Genomic DNA, 21,863 nt, shown 5'->3' on the forward strand with positions numbered 1-21,863 from the left:
AACGGTCAGATAATTTAACATTCAAACTTCGGTCAGATAATTGTTCAAATTTTTGACTTTTTTTCGTTGAAAATAATAAAGCCTTCAACACCAGGTCGTCATTAAGACCGAATTGAATTCAACTAATAATTGAATTTCAGGTTTGTCTACCTGCCGGACTGCAGTCATGCAATTGAAGTCGAGGCATGGATCATTGGATGAAGTCAACAAAGACTTAGTTGAAATGCGACGCTGCAGTACTCCAATTTCGTCCTTCATTGGTCGCTACGCCAATATTATAAGGCAAACATACCGTGACGTTGAAGCTGTGAAGGCCCGCTATTATAGTGAAAAGAACATACTGAGAGTAATTCATGCTATGAGAGATAAATTAAGAAAGTTCAAACTAACTTCAAAAAAACTTCAAATACGAGTCGAAGAAACTTCAAATCTTCAATCTGTTTATGTGTCTACAATTGATGAATATATTTCAAGCTCAGGTTTAAAACGTCTTAGAGGTTTCCTTAGCACTAATATTCAATAAATTAATTTTTTTCTCTCCTCAGATCAAGAAAAAGAATTTTGTAAAACTTACCTTGAGGCAATAAAAATCCTTTGGGGTAACAGAGATTGACCTGGACATTGCATTGGAAATAATACAGCTCCATGGATTGCAGTTGAGCTAGTAGTAATTGCACAAATTGCTCTTATTGTCACATTTAAATAAATGCTCATTTGAAACCCCTGGCTACGAATATCCTCTTCTGTTTTATCCGTAGTTTTTCGCATACATTCCATATCCAATGGAATCCAGCCATTTCCCCTCAATCCTCAAAATTGAAACTGGACCTGGCGACTACTAAAAAAACACAAAAAAAAAACACACACACAGCAAAAAAAAACTTGCAAGTTACTTTTAGGAAAAAGCTGCATTAGGGACTAGGCCTAACTCTCCCCCTCCCCCTCGATAGCATGATGGACAAGAGATTGAGTAAATATTCAAATACAACTTCTTTTAGAGAAAAGTTGTGTAATGACAAGGCCAACACCCCCTCCCCAAATTGTTGTAGATATCTACAAAATATGATAACACAGTGGACAAAAACTTGAGCAAATATTTATTTTCAAATACTGTATAATTTCAAAAGTACAATACGTCAAACTTAAATATAGCATAAAAGAATACACAGGGTGAAAGAACCCTTTATTACAAACATGACTAACAAATTTAAATGGATTGCTTATAGCTTTCTTTTTGACTATCCTTCCCCCTCCTTTCCACATCTAGGTTGAATTTTAATTTTCTTTTGCGGTTATTATAGTGATTCTACTAGATTTATTAGCTGAAAAGTTTTAACCACTTAATACCTCCTCCTCCATCCCCCCTTCAAAGGATTATTTTACTGAAATTTTCACCGAATTATAAATATTTGAGTTCAAATTAAATTTTGAATTATGATTTTTTTTTCTAGTGGTTATTTCTGGCATATTTAAAAAAAATCCAAGGTCGCAAGGCATTAAAAGTTTTCAATAAAGATTCCAAGCATGAGTCACCAATTAATCATTTCTTTTTTTGAAAAACGTGACGATTAAAAGATAATATTAAAAATCACAGGAACGGGAAGCGGCAACGATAATTACTTACAGTCTATCAAACGAAAAAAAATAATAAGTGACTATGAGCAGTGGGTCTCTTATTGATATTCCGGCGCTTTTGACAGAATTCCCTTTTATGTTAACTTAAAACTAAAAAAGGGAAAGTTCAACGTCAATAATTCATCACTTTTTAAAAAAACAGTGGGGTCAATTCACGAAAGTTTGGTGTGGACATATACTTTTCAAAATGTAAAAGGGGAGAAGGGGGGATTCATCGTTTTTTCCAATATTTTTAATCGAAATACCAAACGGGCAAATTCAATGGAAAAAAGATATTTTCTTCAGAATCTAGGAGAGGTAAAAAACCTAGGGGGCACATGCCCCCTGCCACCTCCGCAACTGACACTTCTGCCAAAAGCATCCCGAATCGAAACATAGATTTACAGAGGGCAAGGAATGGAAATGGCACCACCGATTTCTTATATTAAATCGGACAAAAATATCAGATTAAATAGCATTAGTTCGGCCACATCTTTGGGCTTTTGCCTTAAATATCAATATTACATAGAGAGAGGAAAAATTTCCCATTCTCCAACTAATCTTAATCCTGCATTGAACGTATAAGGGCGACAAAGAAGATAAAAGCAAACATAGATACTAAATTCCAATGAAAGTTAGACATGAATTTCAGGGTTGTCAGTGTCATTTTGGGATACCGTCGTTTTTTTAATACAAATTGGGACTAGACAAACACCTTCCCCAATAACCGTAATAGCTTTGCATTAAAACCACACAAATTTCCCTTAAATATAAAAACTGCACAACATTTGAACTCAAAAAATTACTGAATAATCCGACCCCTTTCCAGAATAAGCAGCTAACAACCACATAAAGATCTCATCGCTTGATGCAGACGTTCTTAACAGTCCTTTTAAAAGTAACAGTCAAACTTCACTTAATTTTTTCCCTTTTTTACTCCGAGTTACTAAGAAACGGTCCAACCTGCTACCTGAATCACACAGGTAAGCTAAGAAACAGGTAGTTCACGATTACGTCACCGACATAGGTCACAACCATTCCTATGGGTGATTTCTGAAACGTTTCAAACGCTGCCGGTTAACTATTGACTTTTGCTTAATCTGAAAGATGACATAAATGATGTGACATAATCATTTTAGATTATTCTTTACCATGGCATTTGCGAGGAGTGGTTCCATCATCACTAGGAGTGGCAATAGTAAATAAATGCTTTGTCTGAAGGGAGTTTAGGGCAACTAAAATCTAGGGTCTGGCCAGGCAGATTTCGATGCCCTGTCCATTTCTGTAGCTAGAACGTTGTCACTTCTAAGTCAATGGCTACCCTCACCAATAATAGGACCACATTCGCTACAGCACGAATCAGCAATTGCTCCTCCGCCATCAGCAATACAGTAAATGTGACCATTGGGACACTTAAACCAGAGACCTTGATTCAAGCCCGTTCCTTGAACAACCATTTTCCGTTCGCTATCGGGAATTCTAATACCATGAGTGGCAGTCTGCTGCAGGAGTTTTTCAATATCGCTTTTAGTTCTTGCAAACTCCTGTGAAGTTAACTTCTTGCAACCTAAAAGAAAAAATATATTTTGAGTTCAGTAAAGTCACGATCTAGAATTAGGTCCAGACTGACAACCAATCAATCGGATATTTAATTGTTACTTATAAATTATAAATACTGATTAATTAATCATAGTTCATAATAATCTACGTAATATATAATAATCTAATTATAGTTGCATTTTTTCTTACTTACTAAGTCTTAACTTCCTCCAAACCTGGAGGCATATACTGCAACAACAATCGACTTCCGTTTTGGAAAATCTTGGCCCGGAGTCTATAATTTATTTGATAATAATACTCAGGTCTTATACTGCCATAGTAAAATAGACAGAAAAAAATATTTAGAGACAGAAGAAACAAAGTGCTGAAGATGTTGGTCTTTTTAAGCTATTTACTGTTTGTTTATTGCCCAGATATTTTCAAATCGAACAGGCCATACCAGAGGCGCCAATTTCACAAAGAAAAAGGCAACACTTTTTTTGAAGAGGCCAGACAAAATTTCCCAACCCCCTCATTCCATATTAAAAAAAAAATCGTTTTTTTATTGAAAAAAAGATATCCCCCCCTCCTCTGAGGTCTCGAAAGATACCTTCTTCCTGTATGTTCTTTTTTAAACCTAGATCAGCAGTAACACTGAGATGATGAATATTATATTCGAATAGGGTATAAATTGCTGAGACACCAGCAATAATAGAGCTCATTTCTATACGAGTTTAGTTAAGTCAATAGATACGCATATGCAATTGCGAGCAATAATGTTAAACGCTGGTATTTCAATTTATTGAATAAGATGACCATATTCTAACAGATAAATATTTTCATATATATTATATATGACATATAAAACGTAATTTTTACTAAAAGAAAACAATTACTACAGCTTAGTAAATTCAATAAGTACAGATATCTATTGGCAAGTGGTGGTATCAATAGTTAATGTGCTATTGAACATAGCATCTTTTTGTTTAGCTAAAAATTCTCTTCAAAATTACCTGAAAGTTTCAATTTAATACCCTATGGGTTCAATCGAGGCAAATCGAGGCATAATTTACGATTGCCAAGGCCATATATATATATTTATACATATATATATATATATATATATATATATATATATATATATATATATATATATATATATATATAAATTTCAAATAGTATTATGAAATTTTTATTTATAGTATCCTTGGATAATTATTAGTAATTTTTATGTTATTATCGTTCACCGAGGACGGTCAAGCGAAGGTCTTGACCAAAATATTTGCATTTTACTCCAAATTTTTCACTGGCTTGTATTACCCTCGTTTTTCTCTTTTTTTACTATTTTTTCGTTTTGTCATAATTAGCCAGTCTGCTCTCAGAAATTATTGGTTTTATTTATGAGGACCCAGGGCCTTGAATATTACTTGAGCTAAGTACAGGTATACCTGGAAGGACCAAAGTCTTAAGCAATGCCTGAGCGGAGCTAAGGCCACTTACGATAGCTGTAGGCCCGAGCTACCCATCATAGTGAGAGGAGATAGACGAGAAAATGTCCCAACTTATGTCTCTGAGCAAATTGAAATGGAAAAATATTCAAGAATTCACAACTCGTAGCCCTCAAAATTTGACCCCTGAGATGATCTGAACAACCTGATGAGAATGATCTGAACGACCATTCACCTCCATAATACGCCTTAAAAGAAAACTATTTTGTTAGCTTACACCCCCCCCCCTCATATATGCTTGTCTTTAGATGACAACTAAAAGCTCTTGTGCAGGTGTATGATTAAGGCCATACCCTCTAAAACACATAGTAAGCTCTACTCCACCTCTGTAAGCTCTACATCGACAGACTCAGTAAGCTCTACATCGACAGTGTGTAATACAAATTAAATAGGTACCGTTCAGTAAAGCCCACTCACAGTTCCTTAATTAGAATAATAAAAGGGGTAATTTTACAATATCAAATAGCGCTTATACAATTTTAAATTGTATCTCAGCCCTTACAAAATTCAAAATTTTTTAGGCCTTGTTTACTCCCCCCCCCCTAATAAAACCAAATTATATATAAATTGAAATAAGAATGAAAGCCATCCCCTAATTTAAACTATCTTTCTTTCTGATTTACTAGAATATTGGAATCCAATTGAACAAAAAAGCACAAAGTCGTTAAAGTGGAATGTCAACAAAGAACAAAGGAGAACTAAACATTCAAAATAGCAGCCACTTTGTTTATACTTTCTGCAAATTCATTCCTGGGTCCATTTCTAGAGTATGAATTCAATGATGTGTACGCAGGTGCACTTAAAACGTAGTAATAGCATTTCAGAAGCTCCAGACGTGCAATTTCGCTCACAAAATCATCAGCTTCTTGCTGCGATATTCTAGTGCGACTGATACAACTGTTCGCAAGATATGAGACACGGTCTAAAAGCAATTTCTGGAATCGCTCTTCAATTTCAGGCTTTTTCTTTTGTTCTATTGATTTGCCTCCTACAGTGGCGGTCCAGGGTAGGCTTGCCTCGAAGGTTGTTGACAGGGACTCTTCTTTTTTTATATTTCTATCTGAAACCATCCTCATTAGGTCACATACATGATGTTCACTTGAACCTAAAAAAAAAAAAAAAAAAAAAAAAAAAAAAAAAAAAAAAGAATAAAAGGCCCAATATCATTATAGGGTGTCTCAATAACAGGACCATTAATAGCAAAAAAAAGTCGAATAGTATTATTCAGAACCCCTTACAACAAAGACGTAATTCAACCTGCTCTTGGTCTCAAGTACTCCTTTGACATCCTTCCACAACTGGAGGTTGCCAAGTTTCTTGGTGTATTTATTGACTCATGCTTGTCATTCTCTAATCATATTTCTTAACATCAAAGCAATAATTTTGAGACACTTAGCAATTATTAACCGTGTGAATTATTTTCTTCCTCCTAAACTACTAACCTATCATAAAATTAATAATTCGGAAGCCCACTGTCTCCGTTCATCCAATAGAGCCTTTATAATTCCTAAATGCGTTTTTAGTGCTGCCCAGCAATCTCCCATTTACAAATCTACTGGAACAAAATACACTCCAGTGTTGACCTAGCCACAAGTTTCTGCAAGCTGTACAAAAATGTAACAAAACTTGACAATATAATTTAATCTTTCAATTTTTAACCATTCTGCTTTAATTACCCATGTTTTGTTCTTCTATCTTTTTTTTTAAGTGTTACTTAAATTTTTTCTTTTCTTGGTCCTTAACAAGTTCTCTTCTAGGATATTTATTGTTATTGAATTGAAATAATCATAGGCAGTGCAATTGCGCTGCCCAAGTAAAGAACGATTTTGGCACAATGTATTATTATTTTTTGTTATTTTTTTTCTTTTTCCATACCAGGGCACTTCGTATGGGAGTTGTCGAAGAAACTACGAAAAGGGCTCATTCGATTGGAAATTAGAGTGGCTAGTGCCCTTTTTGCTAGTCGAAAGTGATTAGAGGGCAAAAAGCTCCCCCTCCCCCACGCCCATCATTCCCCCAAAAAACTCCAATCAAAATTTAGAGAAAGCCATTTTGTTCAGCGTAGTTGATTTCCAAATGGAAAATATGTTTTTGAGGATGGCACTCCCCCATAACCCTCAGGGGAAGGGTTGTAAGTTAGGCCCTGGGGGCATATAAGGTTTTTATAGAATGCGATGTTGTAGAAACTTCAAAAAGGGCTTATTCAATTGGAAATTGAAAGGGATAGTGCGTTTTTTTGTGTAAAACTCGAGAACACACCGTTTTTTTTTTGTTAGTTTCTTCGTTACTTCAGAAATAAATTTGCGCTATAGATTTGTATATTATGGGGGGGGAGGGGGTAAGCATAACGGGTTTGAATGTAAAATTTGTTTGGTACAATTATTCTGCACATTAGATAGATAGACAAATAAGTGTATTTTAAAACCAAAAATACGGCCATGAACACAGTAAAATAACATAAGTGAATATAGTAAATGGGGGCGGGGGGGCGGTGTTTAACCTCCTGTATTATGCGCCACTCACTCAAGTTTACGCTGTTTAAAATTCGTGAACACGCCGGTTTTTTTTTTAGTTTCTTCGTTACTTCAGAAATAAATTTGCGCTATATATTTGCACATTAGGGGAAAAAAGCTCAAATATAAGTTTCAAATTTAGAAACCTTATTTTCTACAGGGGGGGGCGTTATTTTCCAAGAAGTGGGTATTTTCTGCGTAGGTTACTTTCCGAGAGAGAGGGGGGGGGCTAGTGCTATTATTTTTTCTCGTGGATTTGTTTTATTGGTTCTTAGTTTCAGCTTGGTTTTTTATCTTGTTCTTCTTGTGTTTCTTTCGGGCTGAAGACGCCTTGTTTGGATAAAGGCGAAATATCCACGCTGTTTTACATTTTTCGTCTTTTTTCTCTACAGGCCGCAGTCTCGTTTGTCGTCTTTTTTTCGCTGAGATTTTCTCTCTGTTGGTTGTTCGAAATTCTATTTTTTAGATTGTCGGTAAAGTTGGCAGGATTAACTTCTTACAGTTGGTTACTACTAATTTTTGATCCGTGGATCCACTTTAAGACATCTTCAAAATATAAAACTAAGATCCCCTTTAAGACTAACCTAAAAATATAAAACTAAGATCCACTTTAGGACTATCTTTAAAATATAAAACTAAGATCTACTTTAAGACTATCTTTAAAATATAAAACTAAGATCCACTTTAAGACCATCTTTAAAATATAAAACATCGACTTTTTTTTATCTTCAAAATCTTCACTTAAAGACTATCTGAAGACCATAACAACTGGAGGCCAGTTAATATCAAAGATTGGGATTACAGAATTATGTCTAAAGTATAAGCAAACCGTCTAAAAAAGGTGCTACCATCCATATTAAGTATAAACCAAAAAGGATGACTAGAAAACCGTAAAATAGCAGATGTATTGGCTAATATAAGAGACGTAATAATACAAGCAGGAAGTCGAAATGAAAAAAAGGAAATGAAGTACAGGATAACGAGTTATGATATTAAAAAGGCCTTAGTTAAAATAAGAAAAAATACTAGTATGGATCATGAATTGCTACGGTTTCCACGAAACATTCATAAAATAGATCAATAGGGTAATTGAAAAAATAGTACAGGGAATTTGTGTGAATAGGGATGTTACAGGAGAATTTGAAGCAGAAACTGGAGTGCGCCAAGGATGCCCGCTGAGTCTTTTACCGTTTGAAATATATTTCGACCCGTTACTTAAATATTTAGAAAAGGAGATAAATGGCATTATAATAGAAAATGTGGCAATGAAGTTGAACAGTTTTGTAGATGATCTGACAAAGTACACAGAAACTGAAGATTATTTCAAAGTGGCAGTTCAGTGCATAGTTGAATATTGTGACATCTTCAAGCTACAGCTCAATAGAAATAAGCGTGAAATGCTATCACTGGGAAATGAAGTAGACGAAGAGTATGAGGGGATCCCAAGAAAGGAAAAAATTAAAATATTGGGTGTGTTTTTTCAAAGAAGCTGGAGCCAAACGGAAAGTGGAAATTGGATAAATACAATATCGAAATTCAAAATGCCCTTAGACAAGGATATGGAATAGGTCTGACGGTTCACCAGAGAGCCCAGTATGTTAACATTTATGCTTGCCCAGTTTTATAGTATATATCATTTGTTTCTCAGCTCAAAGCAAGACATATAAAACAGATTGTTAGTGCAATTTACTAGTACAAATAGAATTAAAAATTTCCACCTGAATTAGAAACAGACAGTATGGTCATATATAGAAATCACAAAGTCCCTCAGTTTATATATGTAGAATATAAGATGAAAGAAATTTTCATTAGGGCAGCTTTGGACCAAAGGATGATGAAAACAACATCACTAACAAGTGCTTAGTATGAAATATAGAAAATAAAAGAAAGGAAGTATCATCCAAAATACAATCAAGCACTCGAAGCAATTTATGGAATAGAAAAATTAGGAATGTCACTTAAGATAAGTGGAAAAATTGACAAAGTAAAACATAAGGATTATTATGAAAAAAAGAAGCAACTTCCACCACTAAAAATAATTGAAAATGGTAGTTATAGTGAAAAAGAGGTGGACAAAAGTTTCATACTACTAGAAAGTTGCCTGTTGCCGCCAATAGTTGAAGAACATATGTTTTTCTTTATGCATAATTTGTTACCCACAGATGAGTCGAAAGTAAAGTTGAAAATGAGTGGTAGCAATGGACTTTGTAAGATGTGCAAAAAAAAAAAACTAGAAACGCAATATCACGTAATGTTAGAATGTGAAAAACAAGAAACAAACGTAGCAGGACTGAGGAATTTATTGGCAAGTGTTAAATGTTAAAAAGATGAAATTAATTTAGAGAAAGCTGTGTACCTAAAAGTAGATGATAAGGCCTATACAGGGACAATAGTGTACATGGTATTCCTTTTTTTGTTATTACACGTGGAAGCGAAAAGAAAAGCAGAAGGAAGATTATGATGTGATAAATCGTGTAGAAACAGAATGGAAAACGATAAGGATTATGAAGTGTGAGAAAATTGAGAACGTGTTTGGTATTAAGTAGAAGCGAATAGTTTTTGTGTCTTGGTAGGCAAGGATGTGTTGTTAAAAAAAGAGAAATAATAATAATAAAAGGTTAGTTGAGAAAAAATTATAGGGTTTAAGGATTTAAGGTTTTACAATTGTATGTTTTTTGTTTTTTCATTTTGTGGTAAGGACTAGGTAGAAGATTAGAAAATGGAGTTTTTAATTTTGGTATATGGAATAAGAGCCGATTTTAAGTTAAATATTTCAAACTTTTAATGAAGTGTTTGATTTTAGAGTTTGATTAGAATTTTCAGATTATAATAGTTAGCTCCAGGATTTGTTCAGTATTTTTAAGTTTATTTATTAGGACTTTAGATTTGGTCATTTTTTTAATGTTTATTTGGAATTTATTTTAAACTAGAGGAACTTATTTTATATGTTGAGGGGGAAACGATTCACCTGGACTGTCAAGTTTTTTATTTTTGGGAATTGTTTGGAGGATCTTGTAGCTACCTAACAACGCAAGGCCCAGCGAGAGTAGAGTGTGTTGAAATGTGATGTATTAAATAAAAATGGTATTATATTTTTAATTTTTTCTTATATTTATGTAATGATAGTGAAAAGTGTTTCAAAGTGTTATGAGAGAGCTGAATATATTTTAAAGTACAGAAACGTATATGCATTGTAAATTTGTATTTTAACATCATATGTTATAGGCCTAATGAATGGGAGCAGATCCTTGCCACCGTGGGTAGCTAGAATGAGAATCTTGAAATTGTTGTACGGTAAGTTAATGGATTAAGAATAGTATGAAGGAAACAAAAAAGCTTTTAGGAAAAATGTACTAGGAGAGAAAAAATTATGTATGTGAGGAATAATAAAACTGGAAACCTGTGTACCATCGAGTAGAAATTAAGATTGAAAGGTAGGAAAGTGAAGGACTAGTAGAGAAATAGGGAGAAATTAGATTAAAAATAAGCAAAAAGTCTTAGATAAAAAAAGAAGAAAAAAGAAACAGGATTGATTTTTTTTTTCTTTCAGGATTACAAAAAGGAAACAAAAACCGGTTTTATTCTATCCATTACGTCATGTATCACCACTTATTATTGAGAAAACGAAAAAGAAGACGAAGCGCAGAAAGGAGGACCAAATACCGCTGGATATAAAAAAAGGCATTTAATTTGAGCCTATTCTTGATGTCATGACGTCCACATAGACCTTAAATTAGAAGTGGCCCCTTTGTAAAATTACATTTTTTTATTGAACCTTTAACTTTTGCCTCGGCTTGACTTTTGTCATTATGAAAAACAGATCACCGAACCATTGTTTCTTTCAGTTGTTCAAGAGGTGGGATAAAATCTTCTTTTTCTTCCAACGATTTATCCAGTCCATATTTTTGATTTTCAAAGGTATGATAGGTATTGATGATCTTATTCATGCTAAAATCCCAAATCTAATCATCATCGCTATGATTTTCAATTTGTTTGCTTCGTTACACCTCGGCTTATCTTTCGTCATTATGAAATACATATCACCGAACCTTTGCTTTTTTAAATTAAGGTATGGTAGGCATTGATGACCTTAACCATGTCAAAATCCCAAACCCAAATCATCTTCGCTATCAAGTCAATTTTGACACGTTTCAATTCTCGCAGTCCCAGGTTTATTTTCATTGACTCACTGCTCGTCATTTTCATTTTTTGACTCCTTCCCTTGGCCGATTTCATATGCATGTTTATTTTTTTATGTTTTTTTTCTTCCCAGGGGTGATCGTATCGACCCAATGGTCCAAAAATATCGCGAGAGGGCGAACAGAAATCAAAAGCTCTATTCCGTTTGTGACCAAAAAAATTGGAGGGCACCCCCTCCCACGCTCATATGTTTTCCAAAGCCACCGGATAAAACTTTTGACATAGCTATTTTGTTCAGCATAGTCAAAAAATCTTATAACTATGTCTTTAGGTGTAAAATGACCCACCAGAGTCCCCAGGGGAAGGGAAACTTTGTTTCCCTTCCCGTGGATATTTATATATATATATATATATATATATATATATATATATATATATATATATATATATATATATATATATATATATATATATATATATATATATATATATATATATATATATATATATATATATATATATATATATATATATATATATATATATATATATATATATATATATATATATATATATATAAAGCAGTAGGCCCTCACCTTGAACCTGGATCAGTTTCTATCCTATATGAGATGGGTTCTTCCTTTTCGCTTTTGCTACAGATTCGGCATTGTTTTGGACATTCCTCTCCACATAAGCCAATACACAAATGTTTGCAAGGGAGGATCTTCTGGCAGGCTTCATTACATGGCTTACGCTCACACATACGCCCGCATTTGAAATTGCATTTCTTGTGTGAGCAATTCCAGGAACACAGTTCCTAATTAAATTAAAAAAAAAGCTTAAGAACAATTCACAATATATGGTCATTGATGGTATAAAGGAGGGTTTACGCCTTGGAGAGGGTCGGGGGATAACTACAAAAAGCGATCTTAGCTATGCAAAAACTGTAAAGTGGTAATCTTTATTTATTTGTTACACCACGGAAGACTGAGAAAGACCAAACCAGCGACCCCTTCCCAACAGACATTACATGAAACACCTTACAAAAAATATTTTTAAAAATGAATGTACTATTCACAACAAAAGTAAATCTAAATTTCACTAAGCTTTCAAAGTGAGAAACAGAACTTAAAAGGAATCTTTTCCTCTAAAGTTTAATTTAATTATATTTCACTTGAGTTTTTATTTTAAATTTATTTTTATCTTTAAATTTGTTTTCCTAACAAAAGAAGCAGAATAAAACACTATATTTCCGAGTTACAAATATTTTGCTGTCTACCCAAATCATAAATCTCCATGCATTTGTCATAGAAAAACAAACTGATTTTCCTAAACAAGAACGAGCTACGTAAGAAAATACACGTTAATACGAAACGCGAAAAAGACATAAAAGAATCTTACATACTGATCTCTCTTCATAGGCTACTGTTTATTTAGAAAGTCTTTCTAAAAGTTTGGTGCATTTACATTATATGTTATCTTTGTTCTTTGTTGCCAAAAATATACCACAATACCGCAAAGTATTAAATAAAAAATAAAAAATTGGTAAATGACCTTGAGAACTCGAACACTAGTTTATCTTTTTTATTTTTTTATCTTTTATCTTTTATATCTTTTATATATTAGTTTAAGTCTCGCTAACAGTTTGGAATTTTGAGTTTATGTGTTCTCTTTCTTCCTCTTTTCCATAAATGTACCATAATATTGATATGTATTAAATCAAAATTTTTAGTAAATAATCTTGAAAACTCAAACAATACTTTCTCTTTTATCTCTGTGCTCTCTTGGCAGGTTTTCTTATATATCCAGTCTTCTTTGATAGGTAAAAAAAACCAACAATTTGTCCTTCTTTTATCTAAAGGGATGCAAAACAAGAGCAGACACAAGTTGCGCAAGAGAATAAAACTAATACAAAACATGGAAAAGACGTATTAGCGTTATTTTAATTTTCAACAAAAAAAAACTTAATGACGTACACAATAAGATATCTCACTAATGCTCTATTGCTCCTGCTAAGTAGGACGATCACGCAATAAAAAATTCAATATTAAACAATTAATAAAGAATAGTTAGTCTTTGTTCCTCTTTTCCAACATTATACCTGAATACCGGTAAATATTAAATCAGAACATTTTAATAAAAAATAAATAAAAAATTAATAGATATACTATCGTCTCACGAAAGTAAAATTACAATTTGTAATAACTTTTTTTGTCATCAAACTATTAATCATGAAACCAAATTCACATAGCAATTTAAAACAACCTTAGAGTTAATTTCCAAGATGCTTTTAGACAAGCCATCGACTGATATTTAAATGAAAAACACATGAGTTCCAGTCGACATCACTTAATCATGTTGGCCTGATGATAAGTAGTCCAAAATGTAAATTATTATTTCTAAATCTGATCCTCTTGATCTAAAACTTGATGATTTCTAAGCCTGATCCCCCTCTTCTGCTCAGTTCGACAGTTCTTCAACTCAAAACGATGGCCAAGTGGCTAGGCTGTTTTAATTGCAAATTCCCATTCAGATATCTGTTCTTGAATTTTAGTTGTTGTTAGTAACAGTAGTTAGTTTTTAGCTATGGTATTTAGGATTGTTCGAATGGTAAAGGGCTTGTTCTCTCCTATTCGGGTTCAATTTGATCGTAAGGCTCTCAAATACTTTTAAATTACTTTAATTAAATTTAGGGGGGAAATAGAAAGTATTTTTCAAAGTCAAGAGGTTAAATTTCATCTCTTTTTCAATTTTTGCAATGAAAACACACATCTACAGCTACATTCCTAAATCTAGGGGAAGGGCAAAAATATCTGGTGCACAGGCTCTCTTAACGCCTTAATTACTTTTAATGAATAGTTTTGTGCTCTTCTAATCCCGAAATCTCATCTCCTTAGGTATTATTCGCACGCTAGTCTTTTTCTCAAACCGATTTTCAGACTCTTCTCCACACTACGAACTCCGTCAAGACTGAGTTTTAAACTCAGACCAACAAAATACGCAAAAAAAATTAAAAAGCAAGAAAGGCAAAAACAACTAGATGAATGGAATGAATTCAGAACAGGTTTTCTGGAAGGTCTCAAAATTCAAAATACAGCAGATATTTTACGATAAAACCAAGAACAAAAAAAAGTGAATCGAATATATAGAAGGCAACACCTGTTTGAAGTGACTAAGCTAGCTGAATTAAATTTTGGAATTTCTTGGATATTTAAGCAAGAAGTAGTAATGGCGAAAATAGAAAGAAGCAAATGTAAATCCAGATTCATCACTGCAACTTTACTTAGTTTCTTTTATGTATGTTGTACTGTATCGGATTAGCGAGACCTCTTGACTACTAGAGTCCTTGCGAGATATTACAAAGCTGAGGGTAAACCCGCTGCACCACCACAGGATTTTCCTTAACTTCCTTTCCCACGACTCATTATTTTGAATTTTCTACAGATTCTTATTGATGTGATTGGTCAAACGTTGAACAATTTTGAACTTAGTCTTCCAAAATATTTGAAACTGCCAACGCGTCTGAACAAGAACGTTAAACTTAATTAAAGATAGTTTTCAGCGTGTGAACACAATTTTAGGAAAAAAGATTCAACAAAGGTTTAGGACTAATTGCTTCAAATACGAGTGGTCTCTTATTTCCTTTCTTAGTCTCATTATAATAATAATTTATTTTTGACCCACATCATATATAAAAATGATAATGGTGGAGTATAACGAGACAAAAAACAGAGTAGATAATACATGACAACATAAAACTTAAAAACTTCACAAGAGCAGAGTAGCCAAAGAAAAGAAAAACATTCAAGATACAAAACACGAAAAAGAGAGAAAAAAGGAAAGAAACCATCAAACAGTTGGTAGTAACAGACTGTAAGTAAGGAGCGACCCAGCTCAATAGTAACCGAAACTAAAAAAAACGGAATTTTGATACCAACAGATACATCAAAAGAATCAGATTTTTATGATGATGTCAAATATACGACTTTCATCAAGTAGTGTTACCCATCAAAAGCTATAAACCTGAGAATATAAGCCTTCTTTTCGAAAAAGGGGGGAAAACTCCCCCAAAAAGTAATAGAAATTTACAGAAAATCACACCATCACATTCACCGCAGCAGAAAACCCTACTGTAGAAGTGTCAAGCTCCTATCTGCAAAAATGTGGAATTTTGTATTTTTTGCAAGAAGAAAGATCACGGATGCGTGTTTATTTTCTTTTCTCCGGGGGTGATCGTATCGATCCAGTAGTCCTAGAATATCGTGAGAAGGCTCATTCGAATGGAAATTAAAAGTTCTAATTCCTTTTTAAGTGACCAAAAAAATTGGAGGGCAATTTGGCCCTCTCTCAAGCTCATTGTTTTCGATAAGTCACCCAATCAAAATTGTGAGATAGCCATTTTGTTCAGCATAGTCGAAAATCTAATAAATATATCTTTGAGGATGATTTAGTCTCCCACAGTTCCCGGGGGAAGGGCTGCAAGTTATGAACTCTGCTCATTGTTTACATATAGTATTGGTTATTAAGAAGTATACAGACCTTTTCTGGAGGGATTTTTTTCTGGATTGGGGGTGGGGGGATCTGAGCATGGGATTACGCGGGAGGATCTTTCCTTGGGGAAGGGACTTTTCTATGAAGGGGGCACCAGATTTCCCAGCATTATTTAAAAAAGATCAGAAATTGAATATAAAAACATGTTTTTTTTTAACTGCAAGTAAGGAGAGTTGGGGTTCCACCCCTGTTTCTTTTCCTTTCAGATAAATGACCTGTTTTCTTTTTCTTAATTACATTTGCTTATAGTATAATTTTAAAAGACAGGTTAAATTCCCGTTACTAAGCGATAGTGGTTTTGCAATAGGTAAGCTTTGAACCAAGTTTATTTTTGTACTTCCAGGTTTGGGAGTCATTGAAAAATAGATCTAAGAAGTTGAATTAGGTTTGAATGAGAATGTAGCTGATTGGCTGAGCTAAGCGGAGGTCCACCCATATGAACAGTGGTGTGTAAAATATTATTGTGTGCTAGTCTGCGTTTTGACCCCGTTTGGGGAAGGATATTTCTATTGTTATATGTGACCCTTTTGGAAGAATACAAGTAAGGCATTTTCTACAAATTGTGTACTATTTTCCGTAACCCAGGCAGGGTAGGAATAGAGCTACGAGGTACCGTCATTATTACAGGACAGGGAGGTTTGTTACCTCCAAGGAGAGAGTTAAGAGATTTTCTAGCCGTAACCCAAGGCGGGTATATTTGGCTTTAGAACGTCGCCATTTGACCACTCGACCGCGTTATCGCACCCTGGGACAGGGTATACTGTAAATAGGGTAGCACCAAACCCGATATTTGCAGAATCATTGGGGTAAGAACGGGAATCTCACTAACATTTGGGCCGGCAAGGGGTTCTCCGCTTTGAGTAAGTGGCATAGCAACCTTTTTGCGCCATTTTTGCATCAATAAGTGGCGACCCCCTTACAAACAACCCAATAAGGAGCAACATTAAAACTTAAAACGAACAGAAATTATTGCGTTTATGAGGGAATTTGCCCCCTGGCATTGGTGTTGAGTCGATACCTCGCTCTTTACGCTAAAGTTTTCTTAGTACTTTCAATATACGTAATAAAAACATACGAATATAGAAATTCGTTACGTAAGTTAATTCGTAAGTTACGTCAGAACCAAATTTCGAGAAAGCCGTTTAGCCAAAAAAAAAAATTAATATACATATTTCATTTTGATCATTCATGAACGGTGAGCCAAAATCAAAGTTGCATCAATTCAAAAATGTTTAGTGTTTTAGCTATTATTCAATAAAAAAAAACAAGTATTTTTAACTGAAAGTAAGGAGCAACATTGAAACTTAAAACGAACAGAAATTATTCCGTATATGAAAGGGGCAGTCCCCTCCTCAACGCCCCACTCTTTACGCTAAAGTTTTTTATTATTTAAAAAAATAAAGTTATGAGACAGAGTCAAACTTTAGCGTAAAGAGCAAGGCGTTGAGGAGCGGAAAGCCCCTTTCATATACGGAATAATGTTCTGAATAAGCTTCTCAGAAAATCAAAGCGGGATTATTATCAAGCTGCATTCAAGAAAAGCGAAGGTGATTGGGCGAAAACATGGAAAATTATTAAGTCAATAATTGGCTAGAAAGGGCATGACCTAAGGAATTTGGCAAATAGTATGGCGAAACATCTTGTGAATATTGGTGTTGAATCGACAAGAATGACTGAACAAGGTGTACCGGATGGTGAACCTTTCAAAGAATACCTTCCCCCAGAGAGTGAAGTAAACCTTTGGCTGAGTAAAGTTACAGATTCCAAAGTTGAAAAAGTAATTACAGAAATTAAAATATCGGCGTCCTCTGCCAATTTCTTGTCCCTTAAAGCTATTAAACAAGTGTTGCCGGAATTACTTACAAAGTTTTTTGAGCTAGTTAATAGTTGTTTCAGGGTTGGTGTTTTCCCATTTTATTTTAAAATAGCTAAGGTAAAACCTATTCCCAAAGGTGATGATAAACAGGATTATTTCAATTATCGGCCAATGTCCCTTTTGCCGGCCCTTTCTCGAATAATGGAAAAGTTGCTGCATTTTAGGTTGAATTCTTTTTTATGTAAGAATTATAGTTTATTTAGTAATCAATTTGGATTCTGTAAGGCTTATTCGAAGGAGCATGCTCTTCAGTTTATGGTCACAGCGGTAAACGATGAATTAGACAGTCACATGAATGTGGCCACATTATTTTTATATATACTGAAAGCTTTCGAAACCGTTGACCACCAGATTTTGTTAGGAAAGCTTAGGAATTGTGGTGTCCGTGGTAATGTGATTAAGTTATTTGAACCTTATCTAGCAGATAGGTCAATATTTATGGAAGTAGGAGGTATCGCGTCTATCCGTTACCCAATCCAGTGCGGTGTTCCTCAAGGATCTCCACTCGGTCCACTGTTGTTGGCTGTTTATATTAACGACCCATGTAACGCAATGACTGGCCTAACAAATGACCAAAGTTAATATTTTAGAGGCCCAAAGATGGTCCTTGTATTGTTCACACATGACACAAATCGCACGATTATTGCTCGTACGGAGCAAGAGTTAGTCAGACTGTTAGAAGGTGATCTGCATAATATTGAACGATAGATGACATCAAACAAACTGGCTATCAATTCTGATAAATCTAACTAGATTATTTATGGGAGATCTAAGAATTACTATCCATGGTTAACAACCCTGAATGCTGGTCCGTCCGACATATCTCGGAAACGTACGGTGAAATACCTGGGAGTTATTATGGCTGAAACCCTTTCGTTTGTAGAACATACACAGTCAGTGTCTTCTAAAGTGGCCCGTAATGTTGGAATGATGCGTAAATTAAAGCATTTCTTTCCTGTTAAAATACTGCGATCTTATTTATTTTTCGTTTGTGCACCCCTATTTAATTTACTGTTGTTCAGTGTGGTCGTCCACATTCATTGCACATCTTAGGTAGTTATGTGTTCTCCAGAATGGGGCTATCAGGATTCTTTCTTAGTAAAGAGCTGAAAAACTAACAATGCCACAGCCATATTCACACTGAAAGCCCAAATTATCGAAATTCGGATGAAGATTAGACTTTTGATGTGTATCTAAACAGTGAAGACTGGTGGACATTCACATTAAAAAAAGAAAAAAAAATCAAATATGCAGTAGTTAAGCCGAAGAACCATATTGGTCCCAAAGTTTTCGGTTTAAGCAAAGTAAAAATAAAAATAAAATCACCAGAAAGCAAGCACGAAGTGGTTAAGACAAAGAATCAGTTCACAACCAAAAGTTTTAAGTTTAAACAAAATTAAAAACAAGATAATTACCGCACAAGGTGCACAGGCTTGGCCACACTGCATGTTGCACTTGCTATGCGGACATTTGAACTGGCATTTTTCCTTACACGGAGGACAGATCACCGAGCAGCCCTCTTCACATACATGGCCGCAGACTAGTTGTCGACCGCATTTTTTACTGCATGGCTTATGAAGTCGACCTTGGAGGCAAGTTCCACATTTTCCGCTACAGGTGTGGTCACAGCTTAAAAGACTTTCACATGGCTCTTGACAAAGAAGAAGTAGCCTTTCACTGGATTCTTTTGTAAAAGCTGTAGATACAAAAAGATGAGAATAAAAGCAATAAATTGGATTATTGCGTAAAACAGTGCAACAATAAATTAAACTAAAACTGGACGCATTAATATTAAATTAAAAGCCCAATTTTTTATAATTGCAAGTGCAAGAATCGGTCAACGCTTTAATTCTGAAAAAATAAGTCAAACATAATATTAACTTGATAAGAGGTAGAGGTTAAGGCGTTTCTCTGTAGTTTTTTTTAACGGCTTAAAGGCATAATTCATTCATCTAACACTACATCTAGGTCAGTTCTGTTGATTGTTTTCAAGCAATTAAAGAGTTGTATTACCAAATAAGTTTCTTTGTAATCTCCTCCCCCGAACAAAAATGCTGGATAAAGCACTGTGCTATAAACAGTAATTATTATTAGTTGTAAGTGATCTCCATGCATTTTTTCCTTTTTTGCCTAATACACCTTCTATAGACAGATTTTTGTGTAACGTTTTTTACTTGGGTGCCAAAGTTTTGCTATTTGTCATTGCCTGCCGCTGGATATGCCGTAAAACGAGAAATCGAGAAACCGAGTCCACAGCTACGCTGCATTAGCAATCAAGAGGAAGAAAGTTTTAAACATCTAAAATAATTGTTTAGAGCAATAAACAAGAGTCTTTAGACAATTTTAAAGTTTTACAAAGCAAAAAACAGACACTAGAAGCGCAAGACGAATATTTCTGTAAGCAAAAAAAATTCAGCAGAAAATGATGGGCGCCATCTTACTAGTTCATTACTTCAATCTAGGTAATCTTGTTGATGATTAAATAAAAAAAACACGTTTTTTCAACTGAAAGCACAGACCAACATAAAAACTTAAAACGAATAAAAGTTATTCTGTGTTTCCATTAAAAAACAATATTTTAAAAATGCCCCTCTTCCTAGACATTGAAAAACGTCCCCCTACCCAGTGTTTTCGTAATAAAGATTATCCTTGTTTGTATGACAATAAAGATCAACATGTCAAGTACAAGATTGACAAATAGTCTGGAATAGCATTCATATCCATGCAGCAATATTTACAATCGATTCAATTTTTATCAAAACAAAAAATATTTCACAGGAAGGTTTTCTTTGGAGTTGGGCCTTCTTCTTTGCTTGCACAACCCCCTTACATTTTTCGTTCCATCAAATTTTTGACTGCTTATCATAGGAAGGGTTTTGTTCATACCCGGGCACTTCGTATCGAAGGAGTTGTCGTAGAAAATTCGAAAAGAGCTCATTCGATTAGAAATTGGAGTGGCTAGCACCCTTTTTAATAGTCGAAAGGGATTGGAAGTTGACAAACACCCCTTCCATGCCCACTATTTCCCGAAAGACATCCAATCAAAATTTTGAGACAGCCAATTTGTTCAGCGTTGTTGATTTCCAGATAAAAAATATGTTTTTGAGGAGGCCACTCCACCACAACCCTCAGGGCAAGGGTTTTAAGTTATGCCCCGGGGGCATGTAAGGTTTTTATAGCAGTTGTCGTAGAAACTTCAAAACAGGCTCATTCGATTAGATATTCAAAGAGCTAGTGCCCTTTTTAATAGTCGAAAGTGATTGGAGGGCAACTAGCCCCCCTCCCAAGCCCATCATTTGCCCAAACACATCCAATCAAAATTTTGAGATACCCATTTTGTTCAGCATAGTTGATTTCCAAATAGAAAATATATTTTTGAGGAGGACACTCCCTCACAGCCCTCAGGGCAAGGGTTTTAAGTTACACCCTGGGGACATATAGTTTTTTTTTTAAAGAAAGCATTGTCATAGAAACTTCAAAAAAGCTCATTCGACTGGAAATTCAAAGGGCTAGTGCCCTTTTCAATAGTCGAAAGTGATTGGAGGGAAACTAGCCCGCCCCCCACCCCCCTCCCATAAAATTTCGAGATAACAATTTTGTTCAGCCTAGTTGATTTCCAGATAGGAAAAATATTCTTGAAGAGCACACTCCCCCACAACCCTCAGAGCATGGATTAAAAGTTATGCCCTGGGGGCATATTAGGTTTTTATTGAAATCTTTGTCGTAGAAACTTGAAAAAGGACTCATTCGATTTGAAATTCAAAGGGCTAAAACCCTTTTTAATAGTCGAAAGTGATTTGAGGGCAACTAAACCTCCTCTCACGCCCATCTTTTTCCCAAACACATACAATCAAAATTTTTAGATAGCCATTTTATTCAATCTAGTTGATAGTTTTGGAAATTAGGTCTTTAAGGAGGACAACCCCTCCCCCGACAGCCCTCAGGGCAAGGGTTGTAAGTTATGCCCTGGGGGCATATAATGTTTTTATTAAAATCGCTGTCGTAGAAAATTCAAACGAGCTCGTTCAATTGGAAATTGAAAGGGCTAGTGCCTTTTTTAATAGTTGAAAGTGATTTGATATTTACTAACGCCCCTCTCAGCCCAACATGTTCCAAATCACA

The 21,863-nt window shown here is 34.6% G+C and overlaps 1 protein-coding gene across 1 annotated transcript; it reads right to left on the minus strand.

Annotated features, from left to right (window-relative positions):
• Positions 1 to 1,809: 1,809 nt before the first annotated feature.
• Positions 1,810 to 19,433, minus strand: LOC148940144 (NFX1-type zinc finger-containing protein 1-like). The gene is made up of 4 exons (XM_089106005.1): positions 19,157 to 19,433; positions 11,911 to 12,131; positions 5,395 to 5,766; positions 1,810 to 3,181 (listed from the first exon to the last, which is right to left on the minus strand). Exons 3-4 carry the CDS (start codon positions 5,735 to 5,737, stop codon positions 2,925 to 2,927), a joined length of 600 nt encoding a protein of 199 aa, XP_088962131.1. The 5' UTR covers positions 5,738 to 5,766; positions 11,911 to 12,131; positions 19,157 to 19,433; the 3' UTR covers positions 1,810 to 2,924.
• Positions 19,434 to 21,863: the final 2,430 nt, after the last annotated feature.

This window comes from Artemia sp. Qi Xiang Cuo, chromosome 20, assembly GCF_049724085.1.
Source record: "Artemia sp. Qi Xiang Cuo chromosome 20, ASM4972408v1, whole genome shotgun sequence".
NCBI classification, from domain to species: Eukaryota; Metazoa; Arthropoda; class Branchiopoda; order Anostraca; family Artemiidae; genus Artemia; species Artemia sp. Qi Xiang Cuo.